Raw genomic sequence first — 22,093 nt, forward strand, 5'->3', positions numbered from 1 at the left:
TATGGAAAACAGTATGGAGATTCCTCGAGGAACTAAAAGTAGACCTACTGTTGAATCCAGCATTCTCACTAGTGGGGGTATCTACCCAAAGAAACAGAAGTCATTATATCAAAAAGACACCTGTACCTTAATGTTTATTGCAGCACAATTCAGAGTTGAAAAGATAGGGAATCAACTTAAATGTCCATCGATGGATGGGTGGATAAAGAAAATGTGGTATATGTATACCATGAAGTACTATTCAGCCATAAAAAGAATGCAATCATGTCTTTTGCAGCAAAACAGATGGAACTAGAAGTCATTATCTTATGTGAAACATGCCAGGCACTGAAAGTCAAATATTGCAAGTTCTCACTCAGAAGTGGGTGTTAAATAATGTGGACACATGGATGTAGAGAGGGGAATGATGGACAGTGGAGACTTGGAAGGGTGAAGGGGTGGTAGGAGGTGGAAGATGTGAAATTACTTATTGAATACAGTGCACTTTATTCAGGTGATGGATACCCTAGAAGCCCTGACTTGACCGCTACACAATCTATACATGTAACAAAATTGCACATGTACCCTATACATTTGTATAAATGAAAAAAAGAATTATGAACTTTATAAAATACATTTTAAAATGTAAAATAATATCCATAACATGTTGAATGCTCATCCTATTTTTTAGACTCTGGCAGAAATTTGCTACCCTGCATGTAAGAATCACTTGAGGGGTTTTATAAGTGCTAATTCTTGGACAGTAGTCCCAGATACTCTTACTCAGTTCATCTGGGATAATTCTACAACTTCTGCCTTTTAAAAATGCTTCCCATATTATTCTAATGAGCAGCTGGTGTTGGGAACCAGTGGATAAAATGTTATAATGTTTCTAGTTTCATATATGATCATTCCAAGTTTTGCTTAACTTGAGGTCATTTTCTAATTTGATAGTGCTTTCTACATTTTATAATCATGACAGTATATCTCATTGTAGGGAAATCACCATCATAACATCTTTAAGAATAAAAAATAATAAACCAAGCCACTCCACTTTTTCTTTCTTTTCCCTTCCTATTCTTGTCACTTTCTTTTCTATAGACTAGAATAAGTATTTTAATGTGTGTAAAAACATGCCAGTTTTTTCACCTGTTAACAATTTTAGGAATTTATCATTTATATATGTAGACATGTATTCAACACTTTGTGAATAAGGATGAGAGCAGGAACTATACTTACCTTCATTATCACTCTGTTCCCATTGCCTGTCAAAGTGTCTACCCTATAGTATACACTCAATAAAGATTTGTTGGCTGGTGGCTGACTGACCAAAGTTATTTATTCAGTGTTCTCTATAATAATAATTATGAATATTCTAAATGCCTAACATAAAGGATATCACTAAAATAATTTTTGGTACATCTATATAATGAAGAACTGTGCTGTCATTAAAAATTGCATTATAGAAGAATATTTCATGTAATTGAAAAATATTCACAATATATCATTCAGTGAAAAAAGGCAAGCTGTAATACAGAATATGCAATTAAATTCCTACATAAAAAAGTGTGTACAGATTACCAGTTCTGGCAATATAGTTTGCCATATCTGGCAACATAAATCATATATTAATAACATGAATACCCTCACCCTCGTCCCTGCTACATATAACCAGAAGTGAAAAATGTAAGAAACATCCTTGCTTGCATCATTGAGCCCCACAGAGAAAGTAAGAGAAAATCACCAAAAAAGAGAACTAAAAACTAGAGAAGTTAACAACTGAATTGCTGCTGCTTCTTTCCTTTGGGAGTGGGAAACATGGAGATGAGGGATGAGCAATTGGTAGAGCCCATAATCTAAGAGTTTGTGTTTTGATGGCTACTGATGACAAGAGATGGGGTTTGGAGTGCTAACAAGGTGAGAAATTGGATCTGAAATATCCTTCTTATAGCCTAGTCTCTCAAAGGGCTACACACAATGAGAAAGAGTAGATTTAAAACTTTCTCTAAAAAATTAGAACAAAGGAATACAAAGAAACTTGTCTGCTTTGACATGGGCTCTGAGAATCCATTACCTCTAGAGAATTTGGGATTTAAATTTATATTACCTATTTGCAATAGGAACTTGTTCACATCCAAAAAATTAATGAAAAATTGATCCCATGCCAGTGATGCTCCTAGGGCAGGTGGCAGAAGTAAATGCAAAACCTCCCTAGAGGAATACATCTCAAGCCACAAAGTATTTCTCAGATAAAATCTGTTTAAAGTTGAATTCACATTACAAAATTACAGAAATTACAAGGAAGTAATCTACCAGGAGAGAGATTTGGCAGACTTAGCTAACAGCATTATTACATCATATACACATAAGAAAGGATGCTATGAAAAATATAATATAGATTCATGGAAGAATGAGAATAGAATTCTATATATAAAAAGGACTTTGAAGTTAAAAACTCAGCAATAGATTAAACATAACAGAGGATAGGAGTTGAAGAAATTACCATAAATATAGCACAGGGCAATAGTTAAATATGTAAAAGTTATTTTAAAAGACATTAGAATATAAAATCAAAAGGTCAACATATATCTAAGAGGTGTTCCAGAGGAGAAGAATAGAAAAAAAAAGATAATATTTAAAGAGATGACTGATGATTTTTGATAGCAAATGAAAGACAAGTCATGTAAATACAGAAGCACATCAAGCTCCAAATAGAATAAATGCAAACACATTTCAGTGAAACACAAAATACTAAACATAAAGTATATATCTTAAAAACAAATGCAATGAAAATGCAACCTGTCTATACAAAAACTTCTCAACAGTAAAAATAGAAGACAAAACATATTGGAATAGTTTCTTCTACATCCCGAAAATGGGCCAGGTGTGGTGGCTCACGCATGTAATCCTAGCACTCTGGGAGACCAAGGCAGGATCCCTAGGGCTCAGGAGTTCGAGATCAGCCTAAGCAAGAACGAGACCCCCCTCTCTACTAAACACAAAAAATAAAAAAAATTATCTGGGAGTGGTGGCGCGTGCGTGTAGTCCGCTTGAGCCCAGGAGTTTGAGGTTGCTGTTAGCTAGGCTGACACCATGGCACTCTAGCCCGGTCAACAGACCAAGACTCTGTCTCAAAAAAACAAGAAAAAAAAAAATCTGCTAACCTAGCCTCTATACTCAGTTGATTAAACTATCATTCAAAAGGACAGGCAAAAAAGAAATCTTTTTTCTCTAACAAAGGTGAAGAGAGTTGTTTACCGCTCAGTATCACTACTGAAACAACGAGGGATCTGTCTGGCAGAATGAAATTGAAATTAGAAGAGAGAAATAAGCTGTAGTGAATAATGGTGACAAAGAAACTGAAAAATATATGGAAAAATCTAAGCAAATATTGACTGTAAAAAACACTAGTGATAATAATGACTAATTTTCAGGTATAAATGCAAACAAGTACTATCATGCCAGAAAGAAATGACATAAAGGACAAGAAGGACATCAGAGTTAAAGCATTCTGTTATTTTGGAGAAAGGTAGAGATATTGATTAATTTAGACCTTGTTAAATCAGGTATTAAGAGCAGTATTAAGGGTAACTATTACAATAATAGAAATGTCATATAAACTTCCAAAACCAGTAGAGGAAAGAAAGAAAATCATTTCAATACAAGTTGGAAAAGGAGGAAAGAAGGAAAGAAGCAACATAATAAATAAAAGGCACAAAAAATGCAACTATATCTGTATCAAAGTTAAAGTAAATGGACTAAACTCACCAGTTGGCAGATCATATCTCAGATTGGATAAAACTACAAATCCCAGCTATGTACAGTTTACAGAAGACAGAGACCAAAAACATAATATTAGAAAGGTTTAAAGTAAAGGGATGGTATAATTGGGATCAAACCCATCAAAAGCATAACTGCTGTCTTAATTGCTATGTTAATAGTGTACCAAATAGATTTTAATAGGCAAAGAGCATTATTAGGGATAAATTACATCATTACATAATAAGAGGAAGAATTCACTGGCAAATGTAACAAATCTGAACATGTATATATCTAATAAACAAAAAAACTGACAAAATTACATGAATAAATTGACAAATTCATAATTATTATGGGAGATTTTAACATAGCCCCTGTAGTAATTGATAAATCATCCATTTTGTAGGGATAGAGAAAACTTTAACTGCACCATCATAAAACTTAATTTAAAATGGTTGATGTAGAGCTTAGTATAATGGTTAAATGTAGACCTTGTGCCTTTACTATACACATATAACATTCACAAGTATTGTAAATAGGCCCAGAAAATGAAACAAATGCCAAAAAATCAATGTCATACAGATTACTCTTACCAAAATGCAGTTACATTAAAAATCACTAATAAAAAGATAACCCTCAAATACTGATACTTTGAAATTTTGAAATATTTTTTAAAAAGTAAATAACTCATCTAAGATAAAAAGAATGGAAATTGGATATTTAGAACTAATAATAAAGCAATACTTGGAGGGGAATGTATAACCTTCAATGCTCATATTGGAAAAGATTGAAAATGAATTAACTAGACATCAACTCAAGAAGAGAAAAATAAGAGCAACGAAGAATGTCTAAAGGAAATAGAAGGAAAGAAAAAAGAAAAGTTCAATTATTAAATAAATGGAATTCTGAAAAATAAGGAGACTCAAATTCCAATTGTTTAGTAAGATCTGACATGGAAAATGAAGAAAAAAGAGAGAAGGCATAAACAAATTTCAAAGTGACTTGGGCCAGACAAAGGCAATATATGTAACCTAAACATTTGTACCCCCATAATATTCTGAAATAAAAACTATTTCAAAGAAACATAATGAGAAATAGGGTAGATATACTAAAATTCATAAAATTTGTGACAAAATAGGAAAATTCCTTCCTTAGGCAAAATTTCTAAAAATGGGGGGCATTTTTTACTTCATTTTATGAGACTATTACTATTTTGATATGAAAGACAAAGACAAAAGGAGAAATGAAAATTATAAACAAATCTCATTTATACTCATGTGAAAAAATCTTAATTATTAATAAGCTGAATATAGCAAAGTATATTAAAGAAAAAAAACTCATCATGTATGACCAAGTAGGATTTATTCAGAATACAAATGTGGTTTATCATTCATAAGTCCATTAATATAATATACCTAATTAACATATTTTAAAAGGCAAAACATTTGTTAATTTCAGTATATGCAGAAAAGCACTTGATAAAATTCCACACTACTTTATACTTAGCAAAAACAAAGTCTTTTTAAGTAAGCTGGTAATTGAAGGAAAACAATTCTTTGCAACCTTTTAATGGTCTCTACAAAAACCATACTCCCAACATTAGACTTAATTAGTCAAACAAGTGAAGCATTCTCTTTAAAATTAAAGAGTCTACTATCATGGCTTCTAGCCAGTATTATACTTGCGTTAACCAGGATAGTAAGACAATATATAAGAAGTGTTTAATAGAAATAAAGAAACAGAAAGCAAGAAAACTGTCACACACACACATTTAAGAAAAGTACACCAAGTGTGAAGCGAAGGTCCAGCAAAGCTAAATGACTTGCCCAAGAATATACACCTGGTGAGTAGTAGAGCCAGGAATTTTTCCCACATTTTCTGGCTTCAAAGTCTGAACTCAACCACTTCTGCTCTAACTGACTGGTAACCCATCGGTTACAATCTCTATTGCAGTCTTATTCCTTATAAATATCCTTGTCAATTAAAGAATTAACCAAATTAAAACAAATAAATATTGGTAAAATTTTATACTTATCTTTCTGCTATATTTGGTTCTTCCTGTTTTTAGATTTTTTTTTCACTCTTTCAATATGATAAAGTGTTACAGTAAATATTTTTGGTCTTTGTATGAATGAGTTGGTCTCTTTTAAGGTTATTTTCTTTGGATACATTCACATGGATGGGATTAATAAACCATAAATTTTGAACTATGGTTATTGAAACATTGGCAAATTTCTAAAACAATTTTCAGTGGCTCTAGTAAGGCATATGACAAATAAGTGTAAGTGAGTTTCTATATATATGATTAATTCACAAATTCAAGGATTCTTTAAATGGTGCTTATGCTTGGATAGTAGTGTGTTATTAATTCATTAATATGGTGTATCAAAGTCTTTTTTTAACAAATAGGCTTTGTATTGCAAAATAAGTTGCCAATAATTAGTTTCACTTTTATTTTAGTTATATTAATTTATTAGTATCTGTATTATTATTGAAGCTGGAATTGAGGGGCTTAATTATATAATTCTAACTTTTTACATGTTTCAAATTTTCATAACAAAAACCTCTAAGAAAAATTTAAATTAATAATGAATAAAAGGCAAAACTATATGAACAAAAGATTCCTTTAATTGTTTAAAAAATTCAAATGTTCATGTGGTGAAATATTTTGTTGCACTTGATTTTCCTGAGAATAGGGAAAAGAAAAGGGTCAAGTCATGCTGTATATACAACTAAGAGGCAGTACATCCTAGTAAGTAAGATCACAGAATTTAGAACCAAACTGCCTGCATTTAAATTCCAATTCTGCCATATACTAGCTCTTAGATCTTAAATAACTTTTCTTAGCTTCAGTCTTCTCTATAAAAATGGGCATAATAAGGTTGTTAGGAAGACTATATGAGCCATGCACATAAAGCACTTAGAATAATACCTGGTGCATAATCAGCATTCAGTAAGGCTTAGCTGTTATTATGGCAAAAAGGTATTGGATATCTACCAAATGTGTCCTATGTAGTAGGTTAATAGAAATTATAGTTCACTTCTCTTCTGCTCCATTGTATTTTTCTTATTTTTAATTCTAGAGCATTTTATGCTCAGAGAGATTGATGTTTCTTTTTTTTCCCCTTCATTTATGGGTAGGTAGAAACATGTTTAACATATATAGCCTTTGCAGGATAGAAAGGGGGTAAGCATAAAATATATCAAAGAGGAATTTCTCTGATTTTGGTCTGAATGTTCTCTCCTTATACCCTTATTCTTTTATTTTCCTCTTTCTTATTGTCCAGATTAAATGCATTTATGGAAAAAGAAAAAATGGATGGTAAGATAATTGAATATTGTGACAGTGCAATGGATTCCTTGATGGAAAACACCATGTATGTAAACAAAGTGTGGGTTCAATGTGAGAATGAAAGTTGTTTGAAATGGAGATTGTTGTCAAGTGAGGATGCAGCCAAAGTTGATCATAATGAACCATGGTACTGCTTCATGAATGCTGATCCAAGATATAATGAGTGCTCTATTTCTGAAGAAGAATTTCCTGAAGAGTCTCAGCTTCATCAAAGTGGATTTAAGATTGTCTATTCACAGCTCCCTCTTGGAAGCCTGGTTTTGGTAAAATTACAGAATTGGCCAAGGTAAGGTTTTTGTTGTTTTATAATAAACTGTTGAGATATAGTCTTGCTAGGTTTATGAATTTTAAAAATCTTTTCAAAGCATCAACTTTTTCTCTATTTGTCTTTCTTATATTGATTTCTGATCTCATCATTATTTTCTCCATACTTCTTTGAGTTTAATTTATTCTTTTTCTAGTTTCTTAAATTGGAAAGTTAGGTGAACTAATTCACATCTTTTGTTTCTCTCCCAGTATAAGCAATTAAAGCTATAAATTTCTCTCTAAGTACTGTTTTGGCTGTATCCCACAAATTTCTATATATTGTGTTTTACCATTCAACTTGAAATATTCACTGATTTTATTTGTGACTTCATCTTTGAAATGGATAATTTAGAAGTATGTGTTTAAATTAACAAATATTTCAGGATGTTACTACATTTTATTGGGTTCTAATTTAAAACTCTTATAGTCAGTTCCACTGAATCTTGTTTTGTGGCCCATTGTGGGTCTTGTTTCAAACTTCTACATGTGGCTATTCAATTTTCCAGCACCATTTATTGAATAGGGATTCCTTCCCCCAGTGTATATTGCTGTCTACTTTGTGAAAGATCAGATGGCAATATGTGGGTGGTTCTTTCTTCTGTACCATGGGTCTATGTCTCTATTTTTGTGCCAGTACCATGCTGTTTTGGTTACTATAGCCTTGTAGTATAGGTTAAAGCCTGGAAAAGTGATGCCTCCATATTTGTTCCTTTTGCTTAAGGTTGCTTTGGCTATTCAGGCCCTTTTCTGTATTTTTTTAATGTTATTACACCATAGGTATGCCATAATTCTCTTCTTGGTCTTGATACAGCAGCATTTCTTATTAGTCAAATGTTTGATAAGAAAGGTGTTTTGTTATTTTAGTAACTTGACTTTTGTCTATGGTGTAAGATACACCTTCTTAAATTGATGTTATCATAGAGCTGGAGAAGACCTTCAGAGATCATGTAGTTCCCCCACTCCCATACACAAACCACATTCTTACACACACACACACATACACAACACACACACCCTACACTACACACCATACATAGTTCAGTACCCTTTACTGAATGGTTATTTAGGCTCTTAACCAGCCAAGAAATATAAGTTATGAGGCTGAATATTCCATCTCTGGGCTAATTAACTCTTCTGAAGTCCTTTTGTTTCTTGAGTTGAATGTAGCCTCCCTCTGTTTTCATTTTCTTTAATACTGGTCCTGCTTCTGAGCCGTGACTATGATCTAGTCTAGTGGAAACATTTGGGCTTTGGCATCAGAAAGACCTCTTTTGAGTGTTTTCATGCCTTATTAACAGTCTTCTTAAGAAAGTTGTATAATATCTCCAAGACTCAGTTTTCTCATTTAAATACAGAAAATGGCAAATACCTACCTCATCAGGTTTATGAGTGGACTAAATGTGATAAAGTCTGAAAGGAGTGCCGGGAATACTGACATTAACACATTGACTGTCAGACTGGAAAAAATATTTTTTCCTTGGGGCTACAGTGTTTTGTTACAAAAATAGCATAAAATTTTTGAAAACAAAATGATCCTTTTAATTTAATGAAAAATTTGTCATTTTTTATTGTTTTCTGTGTGTGAATTATATGCAACTTGAAAAATAGTTCTTGCGGCTCCCAAGGTGAAGACGTATGTGAGTTACATATGCTTCATGAGGCCCTGGGCTCAAAACTAGCATGAGTTAAATAAAACTCACATGGCAGTTAATGTGTTAACTTGCCTCAGTGAAAGAGAGTTCTGTTCTCTTCCAATTCTATCCCACCTCAGATTTTTTTAAGGACAACTTTTAAAATACATCATGTTCTTCCTCAGTTCCTTTTATAATAACATTAAATGAATTTTTCCTAACTTTTACTATTTAAAATCATATTATTTTAAAAATATTGAGTGAATGTATTACTTGATATTTCCAATTTTCTTAGTGCTAAATTTTTTTATTTATATCTATAATCAGGAATATTTAAGATGATTATGTACCTGTGAGTTTTTTAGTTGTTTCAAACTTCCTTTTGAAACAGAATATTATAAAAGAAATAAAATGAATAATTTCCTGGGTGTGGATTTCCTCATTTTAGAAGTTTTTTAAGGACTTCTCTACTTTCCTGTTTGGACTCCATGTGGAAATATTGTTTTAGTTTTTGCTTATCAGACCAAGTAAATCCAAAAGAGAAAGTGGAAGAATACAAAGGGACAAAAGTGGGAAATGAATACCCAAAGAGAAAAATGAAACATGAAGGAATTTCTAGAGGTTTATGTCATGAAATAATATACCTCTAAGGATTTATTTTTAATGAAGGATAGATTTTATTTTCACTATTGAGAATTTTTGACAATTTGGTCATCTGCCAATGGAGCAGATGGGGGTGGGGCAAAAAGGGCAGTATAGAATTGCTGAGCTCTACTTCTGCTTTTCCCACAGTGGTTTTACTCCACAGTGTTATCACAGCCTGAGCTACCAGTACTCCTTTGGCAACCCTGGCTCAGGAAACCCTACCTCTTTCCCACTCCATGAGAAGCTGTGCCAGTGGATTAACATTTTGGTAATTAATCATTCTGGTTGGTTAGAGTTAATTCAACTCTTCCATGAATCTAGTGAATCTTTTTTTCTCTTATCTTTCCTATCAGTAGTGCCTAACTGTCTCTTATTGACCCTAGAGATCAGATCATTTTTTTGCTTTATATTTCTTCCCTCTTATATCTTATCTGAGTTAAATTTGTGACTATTTCAAAGCTTTCTATAGCTACAAAAATGCAACTTATTACTTGTATCAAATGAACATCCCACTTTTAAGAGATATGTAGGAATATGTTTATGTTTTATGAAAAAAGTCATCAAAATTCAAAAGAGGAAGTTTAATATATGATTGTGATGAATGTGTTTTCTGCCTTTTGTAAAGCATCAAAATAATTAAAAATATTTTCTTTTGAAAGTTGGCCGGGGATACTTTGCCCTGATCCTTTTAAAGGGAAATATGTGACCTATGACCTGGATGGAAATGTTGAATGGTATCACATAGAATTCCTGGGTGATCCCCATTCAAGATCATGGATAAATGCAACATTTGTTGGACATTATAGTATCACATTAAAGGTAGGTACAGTAACATCAAAACTTTATTCTTATTGCACTTGTTTTTAATTATGTTCATTTTTATCTCAGATCCTAAAAGATATATAATTATTTACTTTTAGATTCATGTAAACAAAATAATGTATACTATTTGGTTAAATTTAAATATTTGTATTTTTAAAGAAATTTTCACAGAAAATATGGATATTAAATATCTGTAGGGGTTTTAAATTTTATTTTCCTAATGGCAATATAATAAAAACCAATTGAAGACTTTACATAATTGCCTTTTGAAACAATTTTAAAATTGTAATTTGGTAATTTTTTAATTCTCTTGAGAAGACTCTTAAGTTGTAGCCCTAGCTCACAGGGAAAATTAATTATGGAATGCAACCAGCTTTTCAAATTTCAAATGGAATATTTTATTATACTAACTCCTTTAGTATCTTTTTGAATTTTTTGAAACTTTAAATCCCACACTACAATTAATGAATAGACTGGCTTCTCAGATTGATGAGAATAGATGAACTGAACCTATTTCCAAGGATTTGGTTTAATAAGTATAAATCAATTCAGTGATTTGTGTTTATAATCTAATATTGAAACTTTTCATCTACAAATCATGCTTTTATTAGAAACCTTATAGAAAGTAGATATCAGAAATGTATATACATTGACCCAATTTGGATTGTTTCTCTTTTATGGTAAAACATATACATATTTAGATATACATATAAGTGTATATATCTTTAAAGCATGCATTTTTATCCACAGTAAAATTAAACCTGCGGAAATTTGAAGTATTTTAAAATGTGGTTTTTACTATACCTTTGAAATATATAGTATTTTGTATTATTCAACTTGAAAATAGAAGGGAGGGCTGTTTTAGTAAAATTATTTAAGCATGGAATACCACCACATAAATCCATTTCGTGGTAGTTGTGACCCAGTTGTCTTAATATGAGGCATCTTCTCTTCTCTGATGTTTTGGATGTACTTCTAGACACTCCTGCCGGCAACTACCAGAAGACAGGAAGTATTCCTTCTGTGCTCCCCTCCTCCTTTCTAAAGGATGGGGAAACCTTCCAGTTGCTCATGAAGTTGACCTTACTCTTACTAAGGATAGCTGAGATTTCCCTGTCCCTTGGACGTGGAGATACTATTGACTCCAACCTACAGTTCTAATGCCTAAACTTCCCAGGTATTTCATCTTTTATGGTCGTCTCTGCTCCGGAGCTCCTATATCCACAAATGCTATCTCTACACTGTGCCACATTGATCCAATGCACACTGCCTGCCTCCAGGAAAAAAGACCACTTACACCAAAATTAATGTATAGTAAACAATGTAGACATTCTTAAATTTTTTCTAGAGGAAGTGGAAGATAGATGTAAATTGTACAAATTGATCCCTTTTTCTAAAACTGGGTGAAGAATAGCAGGCATGTATAATTCTCACCAGCTATAGCTGACTAAATCTTACTTCATACACTATGTCAACATAATTTTCTCCTAATTTGTGTAAGCTTAGTTTAACAACTAGTTAAATAATATTTCTGGACTTTCACTGAATATGGACTCTGCATATATTTTGCAGTGCTATGTTAAGGTAGAAGAGAAATAAGCTCACCTAGACAGACACACCCTCATTATATGCATTTGTGAGAAAATTGAATATTTTTAAGTTTTATATTATGAAAATTTTAATTATTATCTTTCAGTTCAATCATGTTTGTCTAGAGTTTTTTTTTTTTTTTTTTTGAGACAGAGTCTCACTGTGTTGCCCGGGCTAGAGTGCCGTGGTGTCATCCTAGTTCACAGCAACCTCAAACTCCTGGGCTCAAGCAATCCTTCTGCCTCGGCCTCCCAAGTAGCTGGGACTACAGGCATGTGCCACCATGCCCGGCTAATTTTTTCTATATATTTTTAGTTGTCCAGCTAATTTCTTTCTATTTTTAGTAAAGACGGGGTCTCACTCTTGCTCAGGCTGGTTTCGTACTCCTGAGCTCAAACAATCCGCCCGCCTTGGCCTCCCAGAGTGCTAGGATTACAGGCATGAGCCACCGTGCCCAGCCTGTCTAGAGTTTTGATAGTCAGTTTAATAATCAAAGGTTAAGATGTTTATGGGACCACTGACTTTATTTTATTGTTGACAGCACAACAGTACTCAGTCACTGTCTAATCATACAGATGATAGTGTTCTCTCCTGATAAATAGAACTACTTATTGATACACTGAGATATACTTTAGAAAAAAAGTTGAAAGCAATATTTAGGATGTAGATTTATAATGTTTATTTGCCTATTTTATTTTTTAATCAGTAGCTATAAAGATAGCTATAATCTCCCACCCCCAATAAAGAAACCTATATTTTCTTAACAGTATTCAGAGAGAGGATTCTGGGAAGATGGTAAATTAATAAGGACCAAGAATGTTTCCCCACCTAAACAACAATCTGGCAGAACCTAAAATAACTGTTTTGGAACACTGGAGTCTATTCATTGCTTTCAACTTCCAGGGGAAGGCTTGAATTGTATATTGTGGTTAATTTCTGTCAACTTCAGCTCTTATCTCAGTAGCAGCTACTGCCCCACCCTAAGCCGTGTGGCAGGCAGCTGTGTATGTGTTCCTGGAGTGGTTTGCACATAACTTGCAGGAGCTGGGGAGGGCAAAAAGATCCCAGTCCTCCAAATATTAGGGATCTGTGTTCTTATTGCTAATTGCTGCTTATAATCACATAGGTGTAGACAATGAGCAGGGCAGCCATTGTTATTTCACACACACCCCCAGACCCCAGCTGAAGTGTATTTAAAGGGCTGGCACTCTTTCAATATACCCCTTCATTTTTCTCTTTTTCCCCTTTTGGGAGCCAGACATTAAACATTAGGACATTTGAAGGCAACTGTATATACAGGGAAAAGTAGAAAGAGACTGTACAGACAGAGAGAAATGTACAGGTTCAGTAAGACCTGAAAAGACCTGAAGGTACACCTTAGGGTGACCTTTGGCACAAAGATAGCCTGCAACAATCAAAAAATCCCTAACAATATATATAAAAAAAAAATTAACAAATTCTGGGGAAGGGGAAAAATCTGATTTCCAAAGTTACCATATTATTTGACTCAAATGCACATTTTTCAACAAAAATCCATAAGATGTATAGAGAAATAAGTAAGTATGGCCCATTCAAAGGAAAAAAAATAAATCAACAGGAATTGTCCTTGAGAAAGACCTGATGGCAGATCTACCAGAAAAAGACTTCAAAGCAGCTATCTTTTTTTTTCTTTTCCTTTTTTTTTTTTTTTTTTCCCCGAGACAAGAGTCTCGCTTTGTTGCCCGGGCTAGAGTGAGTGCCGTGGCGTCAGCCTAGCTCACAGCAACCTCAAACTCCTGGGCTCAAGCGATCCTCCTGCCTCAGCCTCCCAAGTAGCTGGGACTACAGGCATGCACCACCATGCCTGGCTAATTTTTTCTATAAATTTTAGTTGTCCAGATCATTTCTTTCTATTTTTTGGTAGAGACGGGGGTCTCGCTCTTGCTCAGGCTGGTCTCGAACTCCTGGCCTTGAGCGATCCACCCGCCTCGGCCTCCCAGAGTGCTAGGATTACAGGCATGAGCCACTGCGCCCGGCCTTCTTTTCCTTTTTAAAATCCAGGATATTACGGGGATACAAACATTTTGGTTACATGAAATGCGTTTGCCTCTCTCAAGCCAGGGCTATAAGCATGTCCTTCCCCCATACAGTGTGCCCCCATACAGTGTGCCCTGTTTCCATTAGCTGTGGGTTTATCCTCCCACATCCTCTACCCCCTACTCTTCCACCCCCCAACCTGACCGGCACCCAGTGAGTATTACTACTATGTGAGCACCTTAGTGTTGATCAATTAGTACCAGTTTAATAGTGAGTACATGTGGTACATGTTTTTCCATCCTTGTGATATCTCACTTTGAAGGATGGGCTCAGTCTCTATCCAGCATAATATAAGAGGTGCTAGATCATCATAGTTTTTTGTAGTTGTATAGTATTCCATGGTATACATATACCACATTTTATTAATCCACTCACGTATTGATGGACATTTGGGTTGTTTCCATATCTTTGCAATTGTAAATTGTGCTGCTGTAAACATTCGAGTGCAGATGTCTTTGTTATAGAACGTCTTTTTTGCCTTTGGATAGATTCCTAGTAGCGGGATTGCTGGATCAATGATATTTCTATTTTTAGCTCTTTGCAGTATCTCCAAATTACTTTCCACAGGGGTTGTACTAACTTGCAGTCACACGAGCACCTCTCACAAAAATCAACTCACATTGGATAACAGACTTAAACCTAAGGTGTGAAACCTTAAGAATTCTAGAAGAAAATGTGGGGAAGACTCTTTTAGACATCGGCCTAGGTAAAGAATTTGTGAAGAAGACCACCAAAGTAATCACGGCAGCAACAAAAATAAACAAATGGGACCTGATCAAATTAAAAAGCTTCTGCACAGCCAAGGAAACTGTCATTAGAGTGAATAGACAGCCTACAGAATGGGAGAAAATATTTGCTTTCTACACATCCAATAAAGGGCTGATAACAAGAATCTATATAGAACTGAAGAAAATCAACAGAGCAGCTATCTTAAAGGTGCTCAAAGAACTAAAGGAAAATGTAGAGAGTCAAGAAAGTGATGTGTGAACAAAATGAAAATATCAATGAGGAGGTAAAAACCTAAAAGGAAATCAAAAAGAAATTCTAGAATAGAAAATTAGAATGACTGAAATGCAAAATTCACTATAGAGATTCAAAGGCAGATTTTAAGCAGGCAGAAAAAAGACCAGCAAACTTAAAGATAGAAAAATGAAATTATTGAGTCTGAGAAACAAAAAATAAAAAGTTAAAGAAAAGTGAACAGAGCCTAAGGGACCGATGGAGCACCATCAACTAGACCTATATCTTGCAAAACTGTCCCTCAAAAGTGAGAGAGAAATTAAGATATTCTCAGATAAACAAAAGCTGAGGGAGTTCATTACCACTAAACCTACCCTGCATGAAATGCTCAAGGGAATCCTGCAGGATGAAATGAAGGGGCACTAGATCATGTCTTGAAGCTGTATGAAGAAATAAAGGTAAATACATGGCAAATATAAAAACTAGTATTATTGTAACAACAATTGTAACTCCACTTTTTGTATTCTACATTCTTTAAGAGACTAATTTTTTTAAAAAACATTATTAATCTAAATGCTAGTATGATTGTAGCTTTGGTTTGTAACTCCACATTTTGTTTTCTACGTAACTTAAGAGACTAATGCACTTCAAAGAATTATTAGTTTATATTTTTGGGCAAACAATGTATAAAGATATAATTTTGTGACATCAACAGCTGATGGGGTGGGGATGGAACTATTTATAGGAGCAGAATTTTTGCATGTTGTGGAAGATAAGATGGTATAAATTTAAATTAAAGTGTTATAACTTTAGGATGTTAAATGTAATTCCTATGTTAATGAGAAAGAAAATAGCTATAGAGTATATACCAGAGGAAATGAGAAATGAATTTATGTTTCACTATAAAAAATCAACTAAACACAAAACTATACTGTAATACAGGAAATGAGGGACCAGAAAGCTATAAGGCCTATAGAAAACAAATAGCAAAATGACAGAATTAAGTCCCTCCTTATCAGTAATCACATTAAATGTAAATGGATTAAATTCTCCAATCAAAAGATAGAGATTGGTATAATGAATTAAAAAACATATCTGCTGTCTAAGAAGGCTCACTTTAGATCTAAAGACATTAATAGATTGAAAGCGAAAAGAAACAATATTGAGAAACAATATTCTATACAAATAGTAACCAAAAGAGGGCAGGTATGGCTATATTAATATTAGGCAAGATAAACTTAAAGGTTACACGAGACAAAGAAGGACATTAATAAAAGGTACAACACAACAAGAATATATAATAATTATAAACATTTACGTACCTATTAACAGACCATTAAAACATATGAAGCAAAACTTTGAAGAATTAAAGGGAGAAATAGACAGTTCTACAATAATATCTTGAGACTTCAATACCCCACTCTGAATAATAAATAGAAAACCAGACAAAAGATAAGTAAGGAATCATCAGATAACCAATGGTAAACTGACTAGATATAATGGACATATGCAGAACACTCTACTCAAGGAGAAAAGTATACACATTTTCCTCAAGTGCAAATGGGAAACTTTCCAGGATAGACCACATATTGGGTCACAAAGGAATTCCAAATAGATTTTAAAAGATGGATATCCTGCAGAGTATCTTCTCTGACCATGATGGGATGAAATTAGAAATAATGACAGAAGTAAATCTGGAAATTTTACAAATTTGTTTAATTAAACATAATCCTAAACGACCAATGGAGGCCAGGCACAGTGGCTCACACCTGTAATCCTAGGACTCTGGGAGGCTGAGGCTGAGCTCAGGAGTTCCAGCCCAGCCTGAGCAAGAATGAAACCCCATCTCTACTAAAAATAGAAAGAAAATTAGCTGGACAACTACAAATATATATAAAAAAAAATTAGCCAGGCATGGTGGTGCATGCCTGTAATCCCAGCTACTCAGGAGCCTGAAGCAGAAGGATCGCTTGAGCCCAGGAGTTTGATGTTGCTGTGAGCTAGGCTGACACCATGGCACTCTAGCCGGGCAACACAGTGAGACTCTGTCTAAAGAAAAAAGAAAACAAAAACAAAAACAAAAAAAAAGACCAATGGAGAAAACACAGCATGCTATAATGTATAGTATGCAATGAAATCAGTACTAAAGGGGATATTTATACCTATGAACACATATTTAAAAATAAGAAATAAATCAACAGCCTAACTTTACAAATTAAGGAACTAGGAAAAAAGAACAAACTAAATCCAAAGCTACCAGGAGGAAGGAAATAATAAAAATTAGAGCAGAGATAAATAAAATATAGAATAGAAAAGCAATAGAGAATATCAATGATACCAGAAGTTTGTTCATTGAAAAGATCAATAAAATTGACAAACTTTTACCTAGATGGATTAAGAAAAAAAGAGAGAATACTCAAATTACAAAAATTAGAAATGATATCTTGAACATTACTACCAAACACACATGTATAAAAATGATTATGAGAGAGTACTATGAACAGTTGTACACCAAAAAAATCAGAGAACCTAGATCAAATGGACAAATTCCTAGAAACAGAAAATCTATCAATACTAAATCATGAAGAATTAGAAAATCTGAGTAGACCTATAACTAGTGATGAGATTGAATCAGTAATCAGAAATCTCTCAACAATAAAAAGCCCCAGATATCATGGGTCCCCTGGTAAATTCTACTAAATATTTAAAGAACTAATATCAATCTTTCAAACTTTTCCAAAAAAACTGAACAAGAAGGAACAGTTCCTAATTCATTATATAAGACCAGCATTATTCCGATACCAAAGCCAGATAAAAACAGTACAAGGAAAGAAAACTACAGACATTATCCTTTATTAACATCAGTGCAAAAAAAAACCCCTCAACATAGTACTAGCAAACCTAAATCAGGAGCATATTAAAAAGATTATGCATTGTGACCAAGTAGGATTCATTCTTGGAATGCAAGGATGCCTCAATATACAAAAATCACTTAATGAAATACACCGTATTAACAGAATGCGGGCAAAAAAACATGATTAGCTCAATTGATGTAGAAAGAGCATTTGACAAGATTCAACACTGTTTCATGATAAAAACACTCAACAAACTGGGAATAGAAGGAGATTACCTCAACATTATAAAAGTCATATATGAAAAACCCATAGCAAACTTGATACTCAATGATCAAACTGAAAGCTTTTCCTCTAAGATTAGGAACCAGGCAAGGATACCCACTTTTATCATTTTAATATAATATGGTCCTAGAAGTTATAGCCAGAGTAATTTGGTGGGGGGGAAAAAAAGACATTCACATTGAAAAGAAGGAAGAAAATTATCTCTGTTTGCAGGTGATGTGATCTTGTATGAGAAAACCCTATAAAGATATCACAAAAAACTGTTAGAACTAATAAACGAATTCAGCAAAGTAGCAGAATGTAAGTGAATACACAAGCATCAGTTACGTTTCTATACACTAACAATAAACAATGAAAAAAGGAAATTATGAAAACAATTTCATTTACGGTAATATTAAAAAGAATAAAATCCTTAGAAATTCACTAACTTGTACAATGAAAACTATATAACACTGCTGAAATAAAGAAGATATAAATAAATGGAAACATGTCTCATGTTCATGAATTGGATGACCTAATATTTTTTTTTTATCATGGATATGCATTTTGTTGGATTCTTAGTGATAAATAAGAAATGTACTGTTATTATTCCTGTTTTTCAGATGAGGCAGAGAGGCTCAGAAGAGTGGGCAACTTTCTTGAAGTTACACATCCAAGAAAGGCAGAGCTAGGACTGGAAGCTGCATCCCCTACTCTAGGCTTCATCCCTTTTTTTTCTTTCAAAATATTAAGGGGGTACAAATGTTTTAGGTAACATGGATCATTTTTGTAATGCTTGAGTCCTGGATATAGTGTGACTGTCACCCAAATAGTGTTCATAGTACCCATTAGGTTGGTTTATTCTCCTCTCCCCTCTCCCATGAGTGGCTTTCCACTGAGTTTTACTTTCCTCTGTGTACTTCTGTGCTCACTGGTTAGTTCCAATAGTGAGTACATGTGGTGTTTGTTTTTCCATTCTTGGATACTTCACTAAGGAGAATGGTCTCCAGTTCCATCCAGATTGTTGCAAAGGGTGTTAATTTATCTTTTTTATGGCCGAGTAGTACTCCATGCTGTACATATACCACATTTTATCAATCCACTCATGTATTGATGAGCACCTGACTTGATTTCACATCTTCACAATTGTGAATTTTGCTGCAATAAATATTCTAGTGCAGGTGTCTTTTTGATAAAGTGACTTCTTTTCTTTTGGGTAAATACCCAGTAGTGAAATTGCTAGATCAAATAGTAGGTCTACTTTTAGTACTTTGAGGAATATCCATACTGTTTTCCATAGAGGTTGAACTAATTTGCAGTTCCACTAACAGTGTATAAGTGTTCCTTTCTCTCTGCATGCACACCAGCATCTATTGTTTTTAGACTTTTTAATAAAAGCCATTCTAACTGGGGTAAGGTGATAGCCCATTGTGGTTTTAATTTGCATTTCTCTTACGATTAGTGACGTTGAGCATTTTTCCATGTTTCTTGGCCATTTGGGTTTCTTCTTTTGAGAAGTATCAATTCATGTCTTTTGCCCATTTTTTAATAGGGTTTTTTTTTTTTTTTTTTTTTGATTTACTTGAGTTCTTTGTAGATTCTGGTTATTAGGCCTTTATCAGATTTGTAGCTTGTGAATGTTTTCTCCTATTCTGTAGGTTGTCCATTTGCTCTGTTGATTGTTTCCTTATCTGTACAGAAACTTTTTAGTTAATCAAACCCCATTTATTAATTTTCACTGTTGCCATGATTGCCATTGGGGTCTTTTTCGTAAATTCTTTGCCAAGGCTGATATCTAGAAGAGGTTTTCCTACATTTTCCTCTACAATTCTTGTGGTTTCATCTCTTAGATGTAAATCTTTTATCCATCTTGAATTAATTTTTGTGAGTGGTGAAAGGTAGGGATCTTGTTTCATTCCTCTGCATGTTGCTATCCAATTTTCCTGGCCCCATTTATTAAATAGGGCTTCTTTGCCCCAGTGTATGTTATTCTTTGCTTTGTCAAAAATCAGTTGGTTGTAGGTAGATGGTTGTATGTCTGGGTTCTCTGTTCTGTTCCATTGGTATGTGTCTCTATTTTTGTCCCAATACCACCATGCTGTTTTGGTTACTATAGGCTTGTAGTATAGTTTGAAGTCTGGTAATGTGATACCTTCAGATTTGTTCTTTTAGCTTAAGATTGCTTTGGCTATTTGGGCTCTTTTCTGATTCCAAACAAAGCATATAATTATTTTTTTTTTGTAGATCTGTGAAATATGACTTTGGTAACTTCATGGGGATTGCATTGAATTTTTAAATCACTTTTGGTAGTATGGACGTTTTAACAATGTTGATTCTACCTATCTATGAGTATGATGTATTTTTCTCTTTGTTTGTATCCCCTGAAATTTCCTTTCTCAGAGTTTTGTACTTCTCCTCTTAGAGATATTTCATCTTCTTTGTTAAGTATATTCCTACACATTTTATTTTCTTTGTAGCTATCGTGAATGATATCGAGTCTTTGACTTGACTCTCGGCTTGATTGTTATTAGTATATAGAAATGCTACTGATTTATGTACATTGATTTTATGTCCTGAGACTTTGATGAATTTATTTATCAATTCCAGGAGACTCTTGGTGGAATCTTTTCGTTTTTCTGGATACAGATCATATCATCACCAAAGAGTGATAGTTTGACCTCTTCTTTTGCAATTTGGATATCCTTAATTTCTTTTCTTGCCTGATTGCCCTGGCTAGGGCTTCCAGCACTATATTGAATATCAGTGGTGACAGTGGACATCCTTGTCTTGTTCTCGCTCTTTGGGGGAATGCTTTCGACTTTCCCCATTCAGTATGATGTTGGCTGTGGGTTTGTCATATATGGATTTTATAATTCTGAGAAATCTTTTTTCTATGCCCAGTTTGTTGAGTGTTTTTATCATGAAATAGTGCTGGATTTTGTCAAATGCTTTTTCTACATCTAGTGAAATGATCATATGGTCTTTGTTTTTGTTTTTGTTTATGTGGTGAATTATATTTATTGATTTACATATGTTGAACCATCCTTGCATCCCTGGAATGACGCTCACTTGGTCCTGGTGGATTATTTTTCTGATGTGCTGTTGAATTTGGCTTGCTAGTATTTTATTGAAGATTTTTATATCTACATTCATAAGGGATATTGGTCTGTAGTTTCCTTTTATTGATATATCCCTTCCTGACTTTGGTATCAAGGTGATACTGGCTTCATAGGATGAATTGGGGAGGAGTCATTCCTTCTTAGTATTGGAGAATAATTTTTGTATTGTGGGTACCAAGTCTTTGTAGGTCTGATGGAATTCAGCTGTGAATCTATCTGGTCCAGGGTTTTCTTTGTTGTTGTTGTAAATTTTTTTTATTACTGTTTTGATCTCAGTGATTGCTAGTGGTTTGTTCAGGAGTTCTATGTCTTCTTGGTTGAGTCTTGGGAGGTTGTATGTTTCCAAGAACTTGTCCATTTCTTCTATGTTCTCTAGGTTATGTTCATAGAGATTTACGTAGTATTCATGGATGAGGTTTTGTATTTCTGTGGTATCAGTTGTAATGTCACCTTTTTATTTCTGATTGAGCTTATTTGGGTCGTTTCTCTTCTGTTCTTAGTTAATCTAGCAATAGGTCTGTCAATTTTTGTTTTTTTATCTTTTCAAAGAACCAACTTTTTGTTTTGTCAAGTCTATGTAAATCTATATAATAAAATCCTCCCAACAACAACAAAAAAGCCTTGGACCAGATGGATTCACAGCTGAAGTTTACAAAGAAGACCTGGTACCTAGAAAACATATATTATTCCATAGTATTGGGAAGACTTAACATTGTTAAGATGTCGATACTACCCAAA

At 33.7% G+C, this 22,093-nt stretch overlaps 1 protein-coding gene across 1 annotated transcript in view; it reads left to right on the top strand.

Annotated features, from left to right (window-relative positions):
* Positions 1 to 7,029: 7,029 nt before the first annotated feature.
* The window catches only part of ZCWPW2 (zinc finger, CW type with PWWP domain 2), an 80,502-nt gene continuing 65,438 nt past the window's right edge, over positions 7,030 to 22,093 (top strand). The window contains exons 1-2 of the mRNA XM_012644548.1: positions 7,030 to 7,376; positions 10,332 to 10,491. Coding sequence (XP_012500002.1) covers positions 7,039 to 7,376; positions 10,332 to 10,491 — 498 coding nt within the window. The 5' untranslated portion in view covers positions 7,030 to 7,038. The remainder of the gene's footprint in view (positions 7,377 to 10,331; positions 10,492 to 22,093) is intronic.

Source organism: Propithecus coquereli, unplaced genomic scaffold, assembly GCF_000956105.1.
Source record: "Propithecus coquereli isolate 6110/MARCELLA unplaced genomic scaffold, Pcoq_1.0 Scaffold214, whole genome shotgun sequence".
Lineage (NCBI taxonomy): Eukaryota > Metazoa > Chordata > Mammalia > Primates > Indriidae > Propithecus > Propithecus coquereli.